The sequence below is a fragment of the Apus apus genome, chromosome 3, assembly GCF_020740795.1.
Source record: "Apus apus isolate bApuApu2 chromosome 3, bApuApu2.pri.cur, whole genome shotgun sequence".
Lineage (NCBI taxonomy): Eukaryota > Metazoa > Chordata > Aves > Apodiformes > Apodidae > Apus > Apus apus.
Genome location: NC_067284.1, coordinates 113,527,173 through 113,546,078, shown reverse-complemented (window position 1 = coordinate 113,546,078; position 18,906 = coordinate 113,527,173). Strand labels below are relative to the sequence as shown.

The 18,906-nt window shown below is 44.2% G+C and overlaps 1 protein-coding gene across 1 annotated transcript; it reads right to left on the bottom strand.

Annotated features, from left to right (window-relative positions):
• Nucleotides 1-374: 374 nt before the first annotated feature.
• LAPTM4A (lysosomal protein transmembrane 4 alpha) lies at nucleotides 375-15,465 on the bottom strand. Its single transcript, XM_051615982.1, has 7 exons — nucleotides 15,269-15,465; nucleotides 7,719-7,839; nucleotides 5,121-5,197; nucleotides 4,905-5,027; nucleotides 3,682-3,777; nucleotides 2,258-2,356; nucleotides 375-1,165 (listed from the first exon to the last, which is right to left on the bottom strand). Exons 1-7 carry the CDS (start codon nucleotides 15,365-15,367, stop codon nucleotides 1,091-1,093), a joined length of 690 nt encoding a protein of 229 aa, XP_051471942.1. The 5' UTR covers nucleotides 15,368-15,465; the 3' UTR covers nucleotides 375-1,090.
• Between the last annotated feature and the right edge of the window lie 3,441 nt (nucleotides 15,466-18,906).

The window sequence follows — 18,906 nt, the reverse complement described above, 5'->3', positions numbered from 1 at the left end:
CTCCAGCCCTTGGATCATCTTCCTGGCCCTTCTCTGGCCCCTCTCCAACAGCTCCATGTCTCTCCTGTGCTGGGGGCTCCAGAGCAGGACACAGCTCTCCAGGTGGCGTCTGACCAGAGCAGAGGGGACAATCCCCTCCCTGGCCCTGCTGCCCACACTTCTGTTGATGCAGCGATCAGCAAGGCCAGCTTGCCATTAAAAAATAGAAATAAAAATAAGTAGTTGGCGCTGCTGATTACAAGCCCCACGTCCCAGGGTCACCGCAGCCAGGGCGAGATCAGTAGGAAGCCAGAGTTCACTAAGCTGCATGGACATGGGACCACTGAAGCACTTAGAAATAACCACCAACAGACCAGAACAACCACAGCCACTGGTAAACATTTTGTAAAAGATTTATTGAAGTATCATTTATCACAAAGACAAAAATACATAGGAGATTAGAAGCATGCAACCATCTTCCACATTTCTATTCATTTTTCTTGCATTTGCAGCACACTGTGATACAACTCCTGTGCCACCCTCACTTCTTCCCCACAAATACCATGTTTCAAGACGCCGGATAACCAAAAACAAACCTACACAATAAAGGTTAAGGTAACATATGAGAAAAGTGCAAAGTAAAAAAAGTCACGTTTATACCACATTCAAACTCCCTCTCCCTCCCCCAAAAAATGGATAAAAGGCAAACTGTCATTTTGCTGCACGATCAGATTGTCCTTAGGAACTACTTTACAAAAAAATTAATATAAATTAAGGGCACGATCCTGCAGACACTTATAATTGTAGCTAACTTTAATCACAGATTGGCTCAGTTGGTATTATTAAAAGCCACAAGTTAGTCACATGCATAAGTTCTTGCAGTATAAGGCCCTAAGGCAATAAAAGAAAGATCATTAAGGAGAACAAAAATTAAAGCAAACAAAATCACTCCCAGATGTGTTTTGCTTAGTAAGTTTATATCAAACGTATTTTAAACAGAACAGTTTGCTCCTAAAGCCCTGAATATTTCTATTACTTAAGCAGTTTTGCAAGATTAAAAGACAAAACCCCCAGGAAGCTGGTACAGATGTTTATTAATATGAAAATTGCTTCAGGCAGGTATGTAGGGAGGTGGAGGTTCCTTCTCAGGCATCTTCACTGCCATTTCATAGGTTGGCAGAACATACTAAAAAAGAAGACATTTTGATGAGATTAATGCAGAACATTTAGCAAAAAGAAACAGAAAACAAACAGAGGCCTCTTCAGCAACTTAAGTCTCTGGTGCAGGCAAATGTTTTTAAGAATGTGCTGTTTTTTCTAGTAAGCTAGTGAAGAAGTGAAAGGCAGCAGTTGGCTGCTCTGCTGAACTTCACCCTGGGTCCTTCACTCCACCGTGTCTCTTGCAAAGTGGCAAGGAAAGTTTTGACTGGTGGAATCAGAAAGCTTCATTTTACTACAAGAACAACATTCAAAGACTTCCATCCATGAGCCAGCAATGTGCTCCTGCAGCCAAGAGGGCCAATGCCATCCTAGGAGGCATTAGGAAGAGCGTGGCCAGCAGGTCAAGGTTCTTCTCCCCCTCTGCTCTGCCCTGGGGAGGCCTCACCTGGAGCCCTGTGTGCAGGTCTGGAATCCCCAGTTCCAGAAGGACAAGGAGGTACTGGAGAGTCCAGCACAGGGCACTGAGATGCTGAAGGGGCTGGAGCTGGGAGGCTGTTCAGCTGAGAGACAAGGAGGCTGAGGGGGGATCTGATCAGTGCTGATCAGTATCTACAGGGGTGTCAGGAGGATGGGGCCAGACTCTGCTCAGGGGTGTCCAGGGACAGGACAAGGGGCAATGGGCACAAACTGGAGCACAGGAGGTTTCACATGACTATGAGAAAATCCTTCTTTACTGAGGGTACCAGAGCCCTGGGACAGGCTGCCCAGGGAGGTTGTGGGGTCTCCTTCCCTGGAGACATTCCAAACCCTCCTGAACGTGTTCCTGTGGGATCTGCTCTAGGGGATCCTGCCCTGGCAGGGGGGTTGGACTAGATGATCTCCAGAGGTCCCTTCCAACCCCCACCATCCTGCAATTCTGTCACTTTTCCCAACAAAGCCTCCTATTTCATGCACTATAAGAAATAGCCTACCCTAACATTAGCTGCTTTAGCTTTTTTCATCTTTCCAGTCTTTGTTCAGAAAATTGGATAAAACTTGTAAACATATATGGATATGGTGGTTTTCTACTTCAAAATTCAATGATGCTAGTTTCTGTTATCTCAAAAAAAGGTTTTACCTGTGGAGGAGCTTCAAAAGCAGGGTACACAGCTATCTCTGGCAAATTTCTGTTGGTGATGTATTTATAGCAGTTCCATACACAATTAATTAGATATGCCTGAAAAAAAGCAAGATTTCTCTTTTTAAAGACCTCATATGCCTTAGCTGATTCAGAAATCAGATGCTGGATTACATTCATATAACAAAAAGCAGCATAAATCAATGTAGTTGATAAATAACTGAGGAATCGTTGCTGCTTCACAGATGTAGCCACATCCCTCTTGTTCCACGTTCAGCTTTGCTTCCACAGTGACTCAGAGGTTCAACACAGGTTTTAGCAAAAGAATTCACAGATCCACCCAACTAACCTCTCTATCTCCCTCAGCACTGCTCATCAAATTAATTCCCAGCTGGCTTATATTTCTGTGGGTCTCAGTCCACACATGCCAGGAAGAGGACAGGCCAACAGCCCAATCCCACTCATCCCCGAGTTGAAATTACTACTTGTCCAACTAACAGTGTGAAGGTGATGAGGAGAAGGCAGTAGAGCAAAGTAGCCTGGACTTTAAATTAACATTAACTGCTGTAGAAAGACATACTATCATGTTCTGATGGGGATTAGATTTTTTTTATTATGAATCTGTATAACATTAAGCTCTCTGAAGTTTTTGTTGGCAAGTTTGCAAGGTACTGAGCTTCTCAATCAATACATAAATATCCTCTACTGTACCACGCTTCCACTCCCTCAAGTCAGACTATCCTCTTAGAGAAAGTACAGAAAAATAGTGAAACACCTGCATGAATTATTTTTTTCTTAAATTCAGTCTGAATGCAATAAAGGAATATTGTAATGGCCAATGTATATTATCAACTCATTTCGCTAATATACTTTGTCTGCACAAGTTTTTGTAATTTAAATGAATGCTTCTGTATTTAGATCATCAAAAAGAAGGTAACTGGTAATATCACCCTCAGTAGGAAGAAAGATGCAGCTCTAAATTAACCTGTGCATTTCCTCCTGCCATCATCTTCCTTTCAAAACGTGCACCCTGGCTTGTTAAGCACAGTGATTTTAAAAATTCAGAAAACTTGTATGTAAAAACTCAATGTTGTTTCACTACAAGCCTAATTACAAATACCAGATTTATCTCCACACATGCAAAAATATGGAATTTGAAGTCTGTGCATTCCTGCTCCCTACCCAGGAAGGGCAGAGCTGCACGAACATGCCCCCCTGCATACAAACAACTTTGTTGAAGACACCAGTACTCAGAATGCAAATCTCAAGTCATACCATAACTGAGCAACTCTGCTCAAAGAAGTTCTGAACTCAGTGTAAAGAAGTCAGCTGAGTGCTTAAATCAGAATTGAGAATTAATTCAGATTGATAACATCTTAATGTAGTAAATTATTAAAAAGACGTAACTTGAAGTTTTAACTTACCTTTAAGATGATAACTAAAGCAAAGAACACCAGAACAATAAACAAGAGACAGCTGGAGTCCAAGGCAAGGAGGTCATCTTTGTAAGGGAAATCCGGCTAGTTAAAAAAACAGGGAAAGGAGAGAAAGGGAGGAGATGAGCACAAACACTGCATGGTCACAAGTCTGACAGAAGGACATCCAAACTTCACAACAAATGAAACAAACCCTGGCAACAACTACTCCCCCAGAGGCAAAAAAGTTCCATTTCCTACTAGTTTCTTCTCTGTCCTCCCACAGAACACAGTATCCTGCCTCTGTCCTGCAAGAACAGGTCTCCTCAGAAGAGGGCTACCTACACAGAAGCCTTATACTGTCTATGTCCCTAGTCACTTCCTCAAACTCAGGCTAATACAGATTTTGTACTTATACAGCATTTGTACTTATGGTCATCTACCTGATAACTCCTCAGGGACTTAGCATTAATTACCTCCTGTCAGTCCAACCAGCAGTGTACATCTGTGCAAAGGAGAAAGCAAAAAAAGTTGCTCCCGAACTTCAGAAGAGCCAAAACAGAGCTTCTGCAAATTTCTGACTCTTTTCTTTCCCTGACCACAGTAACAAAGCCTCTCTCTACAACAACCTTGTCTGTTTTAAAGGACTGTTTTTTTACATCTACTTGAACAGATCTAAACACCAGCCAGAAAGAGCTTGTGATCCCTGCTGAGTGTATTCTTTCCATTGCAATTAAAACACAAGCAGTTAATGATAACCCCATTACAGTTTCTTTAGAAGGTATTGTTGCAAAATAAGAGCAGCCATCAAGAACATCAAAAGAAACTCTTCAGAATCTCAGATGCCATCCCATAATGCTGTAGGACCCGACATCATATTAATCCTTTCCTATATTCTTCTTGCCCTCCTCCACCAAATAAGGGTCAAATAAAGGACAACCTGATTGTCTGGAGTGCAAATATAGCAGACAGTTCAAACCAACAGGTCCTGTCACAATCCTTTCCTGACTCTCCCTGGTTTTCCTTTTAGGGAGCAATTAACACCTTTGGCTCTTCCACCTCTGAGAAGCTCTCGTGCTCACAACCACCCTAGCAGTCATCCCCTATGGCTGCTGCAGCCTGAATTCCTCTTCCTTATGCACAGAAGGTAACTACAGCTCTGTCACTTATCCAGTTAAACCCCAGTTTCATTTCAAATGTCAAGTATCAACTCGAGCTGAACAAACACTTACCAACTGATCCAGGTAATCCTTGATTCTGGGCAAGTAGGTTAGAGAACTGATGGCAACCAGACAACTGAGCACAAAGTCAAAGAGTTGGTAACAAAAAAATGGGATGAGCCAGCCTACACGATGCTAAGAAGACAAAAATAAAAGCAGCAGCCTGTAAGGTGTTTTGTTAAAAATTCAAGTAGCAAGTTTAAAACCACATCCTATAAATACACTTACAGCGATTGCACCGTACACCACCATTGCACTGATTGTGAACATGAGGAGGGAGATGGCAAACAGCACACAGGCATTTTCTGCATTAAAAGAAAACCAAAAAGCATCAGTCATTTCCTGAAGTTGTTACACTGCAGCTGACAGGTACAGGAGCTCTACCTATTACTATGATCTGTTCTCACTCAACCGTTTCATTTGTGCAGCAGCAGAATTGAGTAACTCAGGCCTGTTCTAATGGAAAAGGGTCTGGTTCAAGAAAACCAGCAGGCGTTTGGAAAAATCCCTCTGCCTTAATCAAAAGGCTGGATAAAGCTCAGACACAGCAATTAGACGTCTGACATCATTTGATAGTAATGCAATATAATGATGCTGATTTGCAGTATGTGTCAGTGCCAGAAGTATGTGGGTGATTAAGCTTACAACTGGAAAGAAGGGGAAGTGAAGCCAGCTCAGTGTCAACCCTGTACACTTGAAAACGGTTTGATGATGTAAGTTGGGCACTGGCAGCAGGAGCAGCACTGCTCCTTCAGTAACGCTGCAGAAAACAGGAAGCCAGTGCATGGAAGGTGTCCCCTTATTTACAATAAAAAGCAGCTGAACAGAAGCCAAGTGGTAGCAGAATCCAGGACACTCATGGCAACCGAATGATAAAGATTCCCCTTGCGCATCCCACAGGAACAGCTGCTTTCCACAAGTTAGATTACATTAATTCTATTACAGCAAGCACATTTTAAAACACAGAGAAAGCAAGCAACTTGAGAGTCTAACAGGCGTGGTAAGCTGGTGTTTTTAGTCATACTGAAGCTAAACTGTTGTGGTTCCCATGCTTGAAACAGATGATACCAGAATCACAATTTTCTAGTCTGCAACTGATTTGCAAAGCTACACTAGAAGCACTTACGTCCCCAATTCAGTACCAGATACCATCTCCACACACAGATGGGATGAAGCAGGAGGACCTCTCATGTCCAAAATGCACTACACAGATCAGGAGCCCCAAGGGCTCAGCAATAACCAACACATGTGGTCTGCTTTCTTCTGAGGATTTGTTACTCACAATACCCACATGCACAATCTAAAAGTGTAATATTACTTCATGCACATAGAATTCCAGAATTACTGAAGCTAGAAAAGACTTCCGAGACCATCAAGTCCAACCTATGACCAACACCACCACATCAGCCAGACCATGGCACTAAGTGCCACATCCAGTGTTTCCTTAAAAACCTCCAGGGATGGTGACTCCACCACTTCCCTGGGCAGGCCATTCCAATGTCTGATCACCCTTTCCAAGAGGAAGTGCTTCCTGATATCCAACCTAAACCTCCCCTGGAACAGCTTCAGGCCAGGCCCTCTTGTCCTGTGACTAGTTGCTTGGGAGAAGAGCCCAGCCCCCACCTGGCTACAACCTCCCTTCAGGTAGTTGTAGAGAGTGAAAAGGTCCTCCGAGTCTCCTCTTCCTCTAGCCCATATTCCAACATGGGAAACAAGAACTGAAGTCAAAAGCATGTGATAGCCATTTTATGCTTAAGAGTGGAGAAAGCATCTTCAGAGGCATCTCTCAGTCATACAAGCTTAAGGCTACTCGATATACCAACTTTTGTTACAAAACATAGGACATTTTACAGGTATCTGCTGTCATTTTACTTGGCATCTTGGCTTTATGAACTATTTGGTCCTTGTCCCCACTCTTTTATTTCATTACTAACAAGCATGACTTAGAATCACAGGTCACAACTGACAGATCCTCAACTCAGGTCATGAACAAGCATGAAGGTTGTAAGCCAGAACTGTCTCAGAATCCAGATTTGTGCTGTACTATTAATCTTTGCTCCGAACTGGATTTGACCCTCCCTAAATTTTAGTGTCATACAACAGACTTCAGTGAGAAACATCAGAAGTGCCACCCACAACATATTTCTTGTGTTTAAAACCACTAAGCTTACAGTTATACAGCAGCTCAGAAACTTGGTCATTACAGACAGAAGTTCATTTATAACAAGAGTGGAAGGGGGTTCAATTCCTGTCAATGTGCTTCCTCTCCTGTTTCTTCTGCATGTCAAGCTTCTTAGATAAGTACTTAGGTTTCACTCAAGTACTTGGCATCCCAATTCTTCCAGTGTTCTTGGAAAAATAGTATGGTTTTCCTCTTAGTAAACTACCACACAATAGCTTTAAGGTCTTTGCTTAAATCTAGAAGGATCACCAAAAATGAAAAAACAAAAACAACAACGAACAACCAACCCTTTAAAAATAGTTTTCTGCTTTTTGTTTTTCTGACACATCAAGGGTAGTAAATGTTTATGGAGAAAGTGCATTAAGACATGTTTCACACATACTTTAACTCTCAAACAATAAAAGGCCAAGAAATCTTTAGAAATCTTACTAAGATGCTTAGGAGCACTATGAAATAAAATATTCCGCTTACAGGGTTGTTTTAATTCTTGTAGAAAACCTCAAACCCAGAATAATTAAGAGAAATTCAGGAAACAAGCTGACCATACTTCAAAGCTGTCTGCACATCCTACACACTAGTGCAAGGCAAGCACACCGTGACACTGCATGCTTGGTTTCCTCCTCAGGCAGCAGTTCTCCACCTACCAGCCATTCTCTCAGAAGCGTAGTAATTTCCGATGACTTCATACTGGATATCAACAGTTGGCACCATATTTGGATGAGTCACTTCTACTGTCAACAAGATGCCCATCAGCAAGTTCACCACCTGAGAAAGATCACAGTTACCTAAAGGTTATTTACAGTGCAACAGCTAGGATCTTTTTAAGGACACACCAGGAAATCTTTTAGTTCAGGTCAAGTCTTTGCTTTGCCTATACATGGAAGTAAAAAAACCCCAACATCACCCCCCAACCCACTTTACAATTCAATTTCAAGTTGATTTTGCTAAACCACTACCAAAAAAACCAGAAGAGCACTGGATGCTTGCTAGTTTTAACAAATCACAACTAAATAACTGCAAATTAGGAGGATGGAGAGGGCTAGTAAGGATTCAAATGACATAATTAAACTGATGCAACATGATGAATAAACAATTTGTGAACCAGAAAACTGGGAAGTTAAGAGGTCAGAAAGGAAAAGGTGCAACAGAGACAATGAGGAACATGTGGAAAGAGTTTGCACTTTCCACAACAAATAGAAAGGCAGAGTTAACTCATTCTACAGGTAAGGCACTCACCCTACTCTTTTCAAGGGTGCTGGGGGCCAAGCAGTGCAAGGGGATGTGTGAGCATCGCTCAGTAAATACTGAGTGTGAGGGAAAACTTCCAGTACAGCTCTTACTCCTCAGATGTAGCTTCGTGGTTTCCCCCTGTGCTGTAGATTGAATACAAGCAAGGGAGAACAGGCTCCCTCCCCTTCCTAGATCATTCATTAAAACCTCATCAGTCCCTGTCGGAAAGGCTACACAAGCTTCGGTAAAGTCAAAGAAATCTCACGCAAAGGTTGAACCCCCATATTTGTAAGCACCCAGCACTAGCTGTGTACTTATCAGGCTTTCTCCTCAGTTACACTGCCACTGAAAACTCTTTCTGTTGACCCATTTTGGTACATACCAGAAATGCTTTCAGAAACACTAAGAGCTCAAGGAGTCAAAAGTAGTTTAAGCTTCTGCAAAACTGCCCTCACGGCACTTACAACGTATTCAAGACTTACAGGGGCATAGTTCCTGTTACTAATATCTGGAGAGACACGGCCAAAGAACAAGGCTGCACAGCAAAAAGGGAAAAAAAAGCCAAACATGAGGGTACTTTCAAGCTGTAGTCATTTTCCAATCAGTATTCAGTACGGTCATCACCACCAGCAGGACCTTTCACCATTAGCCTCAAAAGAAAAATAAAAAACAAACAAACCAACCTCCCAAAAACACCCCAGAACAAAAAAACACCAAAACAAATTGGTTTGCAACTCACTCACAACTTAAAGAGTATTTGCCAAGTATTTTTTCTTCTGCTGGCCTAGTTCCAGGAGTCAATGATAGTAATAGTGACAAGTATATGCACAATTGCTGAAGTTTTCAGTACGGAAAAAAAGCTTTTGAACATTTAAAAGGAGAGCTGGCTTTTAAGGCTCACAGTTCCTACCAAGTTATTATTTTTTTTGCCTTTATAAAGGGTTTTGTTGGGTGGTTTTTTGGTTTGTTTGGTTCCCCCGCACCTAGGGCTTAGAGATGCCCTGGGCAATAGATTTGCTTACACTTTCTGCTAAAAAGAACCCTTTAGTGAAATCAAAGCTGATTTTTCTGTAGCAAAATTATCATATTGTCAGGTATTATGCAAACTTTGTAGAAACTCCAGCTACTTTCAGCCACTTGTATCCTCCATTTGATGCCTTCCAATGTAAAAATAAAATAACTAGTACTGCTGGCAATAAAGAACCAAGTTTAGCCACCAGTATCTTTAACCTGGAAAAGAACATATTTTACCCCTCACAAGACACTTCTTACAGGGCAACCAAGTTGCTCATCTGTCACTTAGGATAAAAATCTTTTTGTTTTGCTTCACCATCGTTCGTATGTATAGAACACTATTCTCTCACTGCTACTGTTTCATCCTTCTCTCCTCTGGCTTTCTGCTCTCAAAGTATTTTCAAGCCCGTTTCCTCCTCTGTGAGGGGATCAGGGGTATCAACCCACAATTTGTAAAATAACTTCCTGCTCTATACTGGTTTTAAAAGGCCTATGGTCAAGGTTCAGATATCTGGCAGCTGAAACACAGATTTCTACTTCATAAAAGACAGATATACGTTCAAATATAGCTAAGTCATGCATTGTTTATACACAGTCATCATTTTAACTTAAATAGTGATAAAGTTCAGGACAAAAGACTGCATTACTTCAATGCTAAGTTTAATTGCCATGATAGGCTATCTACCTCAAGATAAAGAGCAAGCAGCACTTGTGTTAATACAGAAGTACTGAAGAACTCCAGTGCCTTGGAATTGTGAGACTGTGGTCCCATATCTGTCACTTTTTAAAATTTTCATCCTATCCACAGTCCTAATATTTAGCATACAAAAGTCCTTAGTAATTTCATTAGTTACTAAGCACAGTTCAAAGCATTAGAGCTCCATTTCCTCAACCTGAAATGGCACACAAAGAAAACAGGAAATTAGGAGTAATTCAAAATCCAATCTATTAGGATCAGTGAGACAGAATAAAAATGCTAATTAAAAAAAAAAAAAAAATCACCCAAACAATAACAAACCCAAACCTCTGCCAATTACCACGCCAGGGTTTCCAGTACTCCATTACTACTATTTGTGAATCGTATCACACCACTGAGCAATTCATCATATTCAACATATGGTTTTCAATTAAGAGCTACCAAGAGCTCCAAATTAGGATTCTTTCTAAGCACAAAGCCAGGGCCTGTATTTTAACTACTGCCATTCTTCTTAGACAGAAGCTTGATAGCAGCAAGACCACAAGGCTTTTTTCAACCTGACAGTCAATGAGACTGACAGCAAGAGTATGGTTTGGACAGCAAGGCAGAGACACAGCTTAAAAAAATATACTCACTGCAAATAAAATGTATGTCATAAATTGTCCATAGGAAAGTCAGGAAAAGCATAGGACAGGTAAGTCCCAGTGTAATCTAAAGATGGTAACAACCCCCTCCAAAAAAACAAAACCAACCAAACAAAAATACCCCAGCAACCCTGAAAAGACAGCACTCGGTGGATACTGCACCACTCAGAGGTAACAGCTCAGAAATCTCAGCAGTCCCCATCCTAGTCTTTTTACTAGGAAGTAAAAAAAAGAAAAAACATACAAAAATTACAAACTGCATATGCAAACTCCTATTCAAAAGATAGTTCCATTAAGATAAAAAAGTTCTGTAGTAGTTTAAGAAGTGTATTTTAATTTTATAGTTGGGATAACTGAGCTTAACAGAAGTTTGGTGCAGCTTATATAAATTAAAAAAATCCAATAGCTGGTACTCAAATCAGCCTTTATTACAAACTGGTAACAGAAATACTGCCTCCCCATACAACCAGAACTCAAAAGACTGTGGGACTATAACAAGCATTAGCTTTTTAATTAGTGAGGTTTATCTCCATGGTATACATTTAATAGCTAATCATCTAAGTGCTTCATGTCTCTGGAGGCCTGAACATGAAGTCTACGTTTCCTCAAGCACTGAGTGACTACAAATCGTGGAAAGAAACAAGAATTCCTACTCATCATTTCCTTATTTTTATGAGTGGGAAAGGAGAGGGAAATTGCCTTGAACTACTACACTTGCTCATCTTCCTCTAACTTTCAGTGTTTTTCCTTAAACACATTCCCGAAGAAACAAACCAAGATGGGGTTTTCATTCTTTGTTTAATTATTATTATACAGCAATAATAAAAAACTAAAAATAATAATTTTAAACAGCATATTTCAGAGCTTCCAGCACTGTCAAGATTAGATTGAGACCAGTTATATTCCTTCATTTCTGGAAGTCTTGTGCAGTGAATGAACAACTTCAGAGATGATCCTCACCCCCCTGCTAACCAGGAGCAGTTGCATCATTTTGCCTCCATTACTGAAGTTTGCTGCTAGCACCGAACAGCCACTCCCTCCAAAACAATGCTATTACTTTTAGACTGTTTACTGAACCCTGCTCTGCTTTTTGCCAGTGCAGTGTTGGTGCTTCTGGTTAGCTGTGCCCAATACAAAAGTTACAAGAAGAAACAAACTTCAAAGCCACACGTTTGCAATTACGGAGCTAGGAATAGGTTTCTTTTTCCTTCCTACACAGAACAGTAGTGGGTGTTGCAGAGTAAGCCAAACTACATTAGTCCTGGAACTCGAGTACAAGTCCCCTAGAAGTGTTCTTAATTCATCTTCTGGCAAATACAGTTTTATCTCTTTATCAGCAGCATGCTGACTGAACCATGCCTGAAAGAGGCAGTTTGATCAGACAGCATCAGATATTTTAGAAGATCTCGTCCTTGTTCTCTCCTTAAGTACACAAGGATAGTGATGTAACTGCTTTAGTAAGGAGATAAGTTAATTAGATGCAAAATTTAAGTGTATACAAATAAGAAAGGAACAGGAGAATGCCTAAAGAAACAGTTACATAAGAGTAATGCACATGTATTCAATAGCCAAAGCTCTTATCTTACTAAAACATCTGGAGTAGATTGCTACAAGACTCCATTTTGTTTGGTATCAAATTCCTTCACGACTGCACAGCGCAAGAACACAGTGTAAATACAGGCTGACCAAGACTCAGTCACACAATTGTTGAACAAAGCATTCCTCCTCACCAAAAAGGTACCTCCCTCGAAAATAAAAACCCCAACACCAAACAAAAACAACTACAAACAAACAAACAAGCACCACCAAGTTATTATTATTTTTTCCACTGTAACTTACAAGTGCAGATTATTAAATTCACTTAGAAATATGTATCACAAGCTAGTATCTGAAGTTAGTGATATACTTAAACAGTGTGTTAATTAATGTGATTAAACAACCTGACATGCCCTAGGCTGTTTAATATTTTTTTTTAAAGTTTGTCAGTAGAAAGATAGGTTTCATTTTCACTGTCCAAATTGTACTTTGCCTTCAGAGGGTAGGAATTATAGTTGAATTCTCATTTGAAGCATGAGGCAAGACCACTTAAGACTTCATGGTAAGACCTTATTTCAGCTCAAACAGCTCACAGCTGTCAGACTCAAGAGCTAACACATTTTTCCAGCTGACAGCTGAGAACTGGATAAAGATGTTCAATGCGTAATAGTTTAACAAAGTGTTTGATACAGTCTATAGAAAAACGCAGCTATGATGTACTTTGCATGCACCCGCTCACCCTGAATTCAAGTATATTTCCCCCCTCGAGCAGCCTGAATCCATTCAGTTAAAGGAGACCAGCTCTGAAGCCAGCAGCCTCATCCATCACCCTCCAACTTTTCACCAGCCAGAAGAGCTTCAGATATTTGCACAAAGAAAGGAGGAAGAGATGCTGCATCCAGGCAACAAGATGAAACACAAGCACAGCACGAGGCAGAAGCTGCAAGGAGCACAGTTTGTGGCCAGGGAAAGCACATCCCTGCCCACTGCCCCCACCCAGTTCCTGGATTTCTAGATACTCCTAGCTAACAGGAAACGAAAGTGGGGAAGGCAGGAAGGTGCATTTGTTCTGTAACAGGGGTGATTGTCTCCTTACTGTTAACAATTGATGCTTTTACTTGAGGTATCAGAAGCATATTCGTGATCTCCTTCCATCAGCACAGGGTAAAACTTCTTTAAGTTTTGCAGGTTTCCAGAAAAAGTCTGATGTTCAATACTGCAGAAGACTTTTCTATTTTACATGACCTAACAGCAGAACTTCATCAAAGCCAAGACATTTTTCTCCAATTTCTTTTTGAAAAAGAAAAAAAATAATCCTTTTCCTAGAGTTACACTTCCCACCCCCATACCTTGCTTTTTCTCCCATTCCTCTCTCCAGAGATTTTTTTTTGGACAATGGAAGGACCAAGATGAAAATAGAAGAAGGAAAAAAAAAAAGAAAAGATAAAAAGGGTCCCCCCTTACTTGCTTAAGATAAACTCTCCCAACTTGTAACCCTGTGCCCATAAAAGCAGTTTCTCTGCATGGCTCCTTTACATCAAGTCATAAAAATTCTATTTTTACAATCTGGGGAAGGGTGAAGGAAGAATATTGACTTTGGTTACAGCTTCAGGGAGCTACAATGCAATGCTTCTAAACTATCCTCACATTTTTACTGCCCATCAGGGTAAAGGGAAGGAAAGATCAGGAAGTGACTTCAATAAAGGGGAACTCAGCTCCCCTCCCTTTAAGGGAACTAAGAGAAGTTATGGCTTCAGGCCTCAATTTGCTAATACTGTTTTCACATTTCCACTTTACTCCAGTTCAAAACTATCTTTTAACATTTCAGCTTCATCACCACAGCGCTCTGAGCAAAAACATCCACCAGTCAGAAAACAAGAGGTGTTTTGGAAACAAGACCTGTTTCTATCGCTCCTCCAGCACTGCGTTGAGAACACAGAGTACCCAAATAACCAGGAACTTCCCTTTCCACACAGCTCTTCAACAAGCTGAAGCCATGTTCGTTTTTAAGATCTTAACCTTCCCCCCAGAGGTTACATACTACTCAGAGCAACCACATCTTATCATCCTGTCCTCGACACACCCCAAAGTCCAGTCTCCCCAAATGTTGGCAGCTCGTCTCCTACCAAGGACACACTCAGTACTGTTTGAAACACAGGAAAATCGCTACTCCTCCTACCTAAGAAAAGGAACAGGCACAGAAACCCTCAGAGACGCAAGTTAAAGTGCCCCAAAGTCTCCCATCGTTTTATTTTTTTAACCAGAAGAAGGGAGGCCGCCAAGGGTTTGGGGAGGCCGAAACAGGGAAGGAAGGAGGGTGGGTGACTCCAGAGAACTCCTGCCCGGAGCACAGGGAGCAGTGGCGACGGCTGGCACGACGACAGCTGCCTCCCGAAGGACACCAACTCGGCCGGCGGGGAGAGGGGGCTGGGTCCGCGGCCCCCTCAGCAGCTCCAGGCCCCCTCAAGAGCCCTCAGGCCCCCTCAGCAGCCCCCCCCAGGCCCCCTCAGCAGCCCCCCCAGGCCCCCTCAAGAGCCCTCAGGCCGCCTCAGCAGCCCCCCAGGCCGCCTCAAGTGCCTCCCAGGCCCCCTCAGCAGCCCCCCAGGTCCCCTGAAGAGCCACAGGCCCCCTCAGCAGCCCCCCCAGGCCCCCTCAAGAGCCCTCAGGCCCCCTCAGCAGCCCCCCAGGCCCCCTCAAGAGCCCCCCAGGCCCCCTCAGCAGCCCCACAGGTCCCCTGAAGAGCCACAGGCCCCCTCAGCAGCACCCCCAGACCCCCTCAAGAGCCCTCAGGCCGCCTCAGCAGCCCCCCAGGCCCCCTCAAGAGCCCTCAGGCCGCCTCAGCAGCCCCCCAGGCCCCTTCAGCAGCCCCCCAGGCCGCCTCAAGTGCCCCCCAGGCCCCTTGAAGCGCCACAGGCCCCCTCAGCAGCCCCCCCAGGCCCCCTCAAGAGCCCCCCCCGGCCCCTTCAAGAGCCCCCCCCGGGCAACGGCCCAGCTCCCGCGCATGCGCGCCGCGCACACGCCCCAATCGCCGCCCCCTCAGCGCCGCCGGCTGCCCCCCGCGCCGGGCTCTCACCATGTACCAGGTGCCCAGGATAATGGTGCCGGTCCGCACATGGCAGCAGCCGCAACAGCGGGTACTGTAGAAGCGGTCCCGACTCCGCTTGAACGTCATGGTGCTGGTGGCGGTACGACTCGGCGGCGGCGGCGACGCGCAGCTCCCGCCCCCAGGCCCGCCGCCCGCCCTCTGCAGCCGCTTCTCCTCCAGCGCCGGGCTGCCCAACCCCCGCGCGCGCGTCACCGCCGCTCTGACCAATCAGAGCCCGGCAGCGGGGGGAGAGGGGGGAGGGAAGGGGGGGGGGGTGTCGGCGGGAGGGCGGGGCGGGCGCGTTGCCGCGGCAACGGGAGATTGGCGGCGGCGGCGGCCAATCAGAGCGCCGCGGCGCGCCGTGCCCCGCCCCTCAGGTGCGGCTGAAGCCCTCGGCGCGGCTCCTCCGCAGCCCTTCCTCGGGTGCAAGCGTTAATGTTTCGCGCTTGGTGCTGAGAGGGGGTGAGGTGAGAGGGTAAACGGAAGAGGTTGGAGCCCGCAGCGGTTGCCGCTGTTTCTGGTTCGTGCGCCAGGGTCCCTGTCGGCGGGCGGGGAGCCACGCTCCATCGGTCCCGCGGGCAGCTGCCGGAAAACGCGTGTTAAGGGTCCTGGTGGGCAGGAGGATGGCCATGAGCCAGCAATGGGCCCTTGTGGCCAAGAAGGCCAGTGGCCTCCTGGGGTGCATTAGAAAGGGGGTGGTTAGTAGGTCAAGAGAGGTTCTCCTCCCCCTCTGTTCTGCCTTGGTGAGGCTGCATCTGGAGTATTGTGTCCAGTTCTGGGCCCCTCAGTTCAAGAAGGACAGGGAACTGCTTGAGAGAGTCCAGCGCAGAGCCACAAAGATGATGAAGGGAGTGGAACATCTCCCTTATGAGGAAAGGCTGAGGGAGCTGGGTCTCTTGAGCTTGGAGAAAAGGAGACTGAGGGGTGACCTCATCCATGGTTACAAATACGTAAAGGGTGAGTGTCAAGAAGATGGAGTTAGGCTCTTCTCAGTGATGACCAGTGATAGGACAAGGGGTAATGGGATCAAATTGGAGCATAGGAGGTTCAATGTGAATATCAGGTAAAATCTGTTTTACTGTGAGAGTGACAGAGCCCTGGGACAGGCTGCCCAGGGAGGTTGTGGAGTCTCCTTCTCTGGAGACATTTAAAACCCGCCTGGATGCCTTCCTGTGTGATGTGCTCTGGGTGACCCTGCTCTGGCAGGGGGGTTGGACTAGATGATCTTTCGAGGTCCCTTCCAACCCCTAGGATTCTATGATTTTATGATTCTATGATTCTATGATGGGCGAGCAGCGCGTGTAAATCCCCGCGTGGCTCTGGGGTCTGCATGTGACAAGAGGCTGCTCCACCGCGGAGACCTGAGATCCGCTCCCCTCTGGAGCAGGGCCCGTCACCTTTCCCTGGCCCCAAAGGGCAGCCCAGCTGTTGATCCGGAGAGACAGCGTTTATTTTGTCCCCGGGGCAGCTGCAAGTATTTCCTTCTTGGCTGCCGACCGCCAGTTCGAGACAATCACAGAACCATCAGTCTTTGCTGTGCAAATACACACACGAGGATGTATGTCAGTATTAACACTGATTTATTATTTTTTTTCACTCTGAACTGTGAGGAGGTAATGACTGTCCTCGTCCTCTTGATTTATTCCAGATCCTGCAATTAACACATTTTATTCTATTAGCTACTTAGTCTATTTTTAAACACGAGCTGCTGCTGAGTTGTTTGAAATTATTTCCTCAAAGGCTTTAAATCTGACCTTTTTAAGTCCCGTGTGTTCCATAATTGGTGATTTTTTTTTTTCCTTAGGGCATATTTCATTTTTGAATAAACATGCTGTAAGTGCTGCTCAGACTGCTCTAATGATCCTATTATGAACTATTGTTTGCTCCTTCAGTGCTCCTAGTGTTCTCAGCCCTGTGCACAGATGCTTAATTACCAACACTCTGATTTAATGTAGCAAAACCAGACTAATTTTAATCAATATACATGCGGGCATGGAAATAAATAGAGACGGGAGGCGTGTTTTGTTGTAATCAGTCATTTAAAAGATGAGTTTTCTCACAGATGGCACGTTGGGAAGCCTAGTCCAACTGTTTCCTGGATTGGTGCAGTTCCTGGGGAGCTGAGAGGCTGTTGGTCTATCCCTGTGTGAAAGAGGAGTTCACAGGACTGGAGTGGGTCAGAAGAGAGAGCAAGAGCCTCCTCTCACTTGAGTTGGGACACCCACTTGGAAACACCTAGATGCCATTCTCAGCTGAAATGGTTTGTGAGGGAGAGTGTTCCAACTAAGGTCAAGTTGGACACTTGGCTTTCACCAGGGTCACTGGCAGCTCTCAAGTCAGGCTCCGATCTTCAGGGTCAGGGCTATTTTCATGAAATGAGAGAAATCTTAATTAAGTGTTCATATCTTCGCCAGCCAGGCTGAGAATATAAATTGAGGCAATTCCCTTGAGCTGCAGACAACAAAGATACTAGGAAGAATAATGGGAGTGTCATTTAATATCACAAAGCAGCTTTCCACAGCAGGAGAGACTGATGTGGAACTATTGAGCGGGCATAACAAACTTCTTCACTTTCTCTTCCCTTCAAAAAAAGAAAAAAGAAAAGAAAAAAAAAAAAGTTAAATGAGTACTTTGAGAATGATTGCATTGGTTTCTGTACTTGGGGGAAGAGAGGCTAGGTTAATGATTTTAGTCCTTACTCTGTGAAAGATTCCAGTTCTTCCATGCCATAAGTAGCCCAGGTGACCTCAGGCAAGACACTTCATTCTCTCTGAGCCTTAATTCTCTCCTTTTTCCTAGTTCAGAGAGGATTTGTAAGGCTAAATATATGAAAATTTCTGAAGAGCTCAGCTTACAGTTACGGCAGCCAAGGCAAACCACCAGAGAGACAGAGAGCACTGGTGATAAACTTTTCTTCCCAAATAGGAAAACAACCTTGACATCTTGGAAGCAAATCATCCACTTCCAGAGCAGAAAGCCCCACTCATATCTGCAAGTCAGAAGCAGCTGCAAAAGAATGATTCAGATTCCTTTACCGGCAAGACACTTAACTCCTTCCCTCTCAGCAGGTAGGGAGGGAAGGAGTTTCAGTATCATGATGTTCCTCATTAGGGTTTTCAAACTCTGTGTCTAGACAGGAGATTTGAATCTCTGTCTTGAGAGAGCACGGCGTTGTTTTACCAAAGGCAAATTACTATTTTTGAATAATCGTCTTTGAGAATAATATAAAAACACATGTGAAAGCAGAACAGCTAGGATCATGGAAACAACAGGCCAGGTTGCATTCTCCTTCCACTTCATCCGAAAGGTACATTCAACACTTGTAAGTTGTCAAAACAATTCAGGCTAAGACTGATTTACACTGATCTCTCCAATTCCACAGGCTCTCCCTTTTGTGCCATTCTTCAGTCTATCCTCGGCCAAAAGGTGTTGGTTTAGACTTAACTGCTGTAATCATTCCTTCTCTGCATGTGCTGAGCTGTTGCCAGGGTGCTCATGGAAGATGAGGTGCTTTCCTGCTTCAGCATCTGCTGACCTGAGCGTTGTACACACCCTCCATGGGCAGGGTTCCTACCCCTTGATCATGAAAACACTGTCTTGTTTGGGCTTGGGAAAACTGAGGCACA

What these genes read in the sequence shown, in the direction of transcription:
- LAPTM4A (XM_051615982.1), bottom strand. Translation starts at nt 15,367, where the DNA reads ATGACGTTCAAGCGGAGTCGGGACCGCTTCTACAGTACCCGCTGTTGC. An exon ending in TCCTGGGCACCTGGTACATG is followed by an intron (nt 7,840 to 15,268) that starts GTGAGAGCCCGG and finishes GATCTTTCTCAG; the next exon opens with GTGGTGAACTTGCTGATGGG. An exon ending in TGGTGTACGGTGCAATCGCT is followed by an intron (nt 5,028 to 5,120) that starts GTAAGTGTATTT and finishes TTGTCTTCTTAG; the next exon opens with CATCGTGTAGGCTGGCTCAT.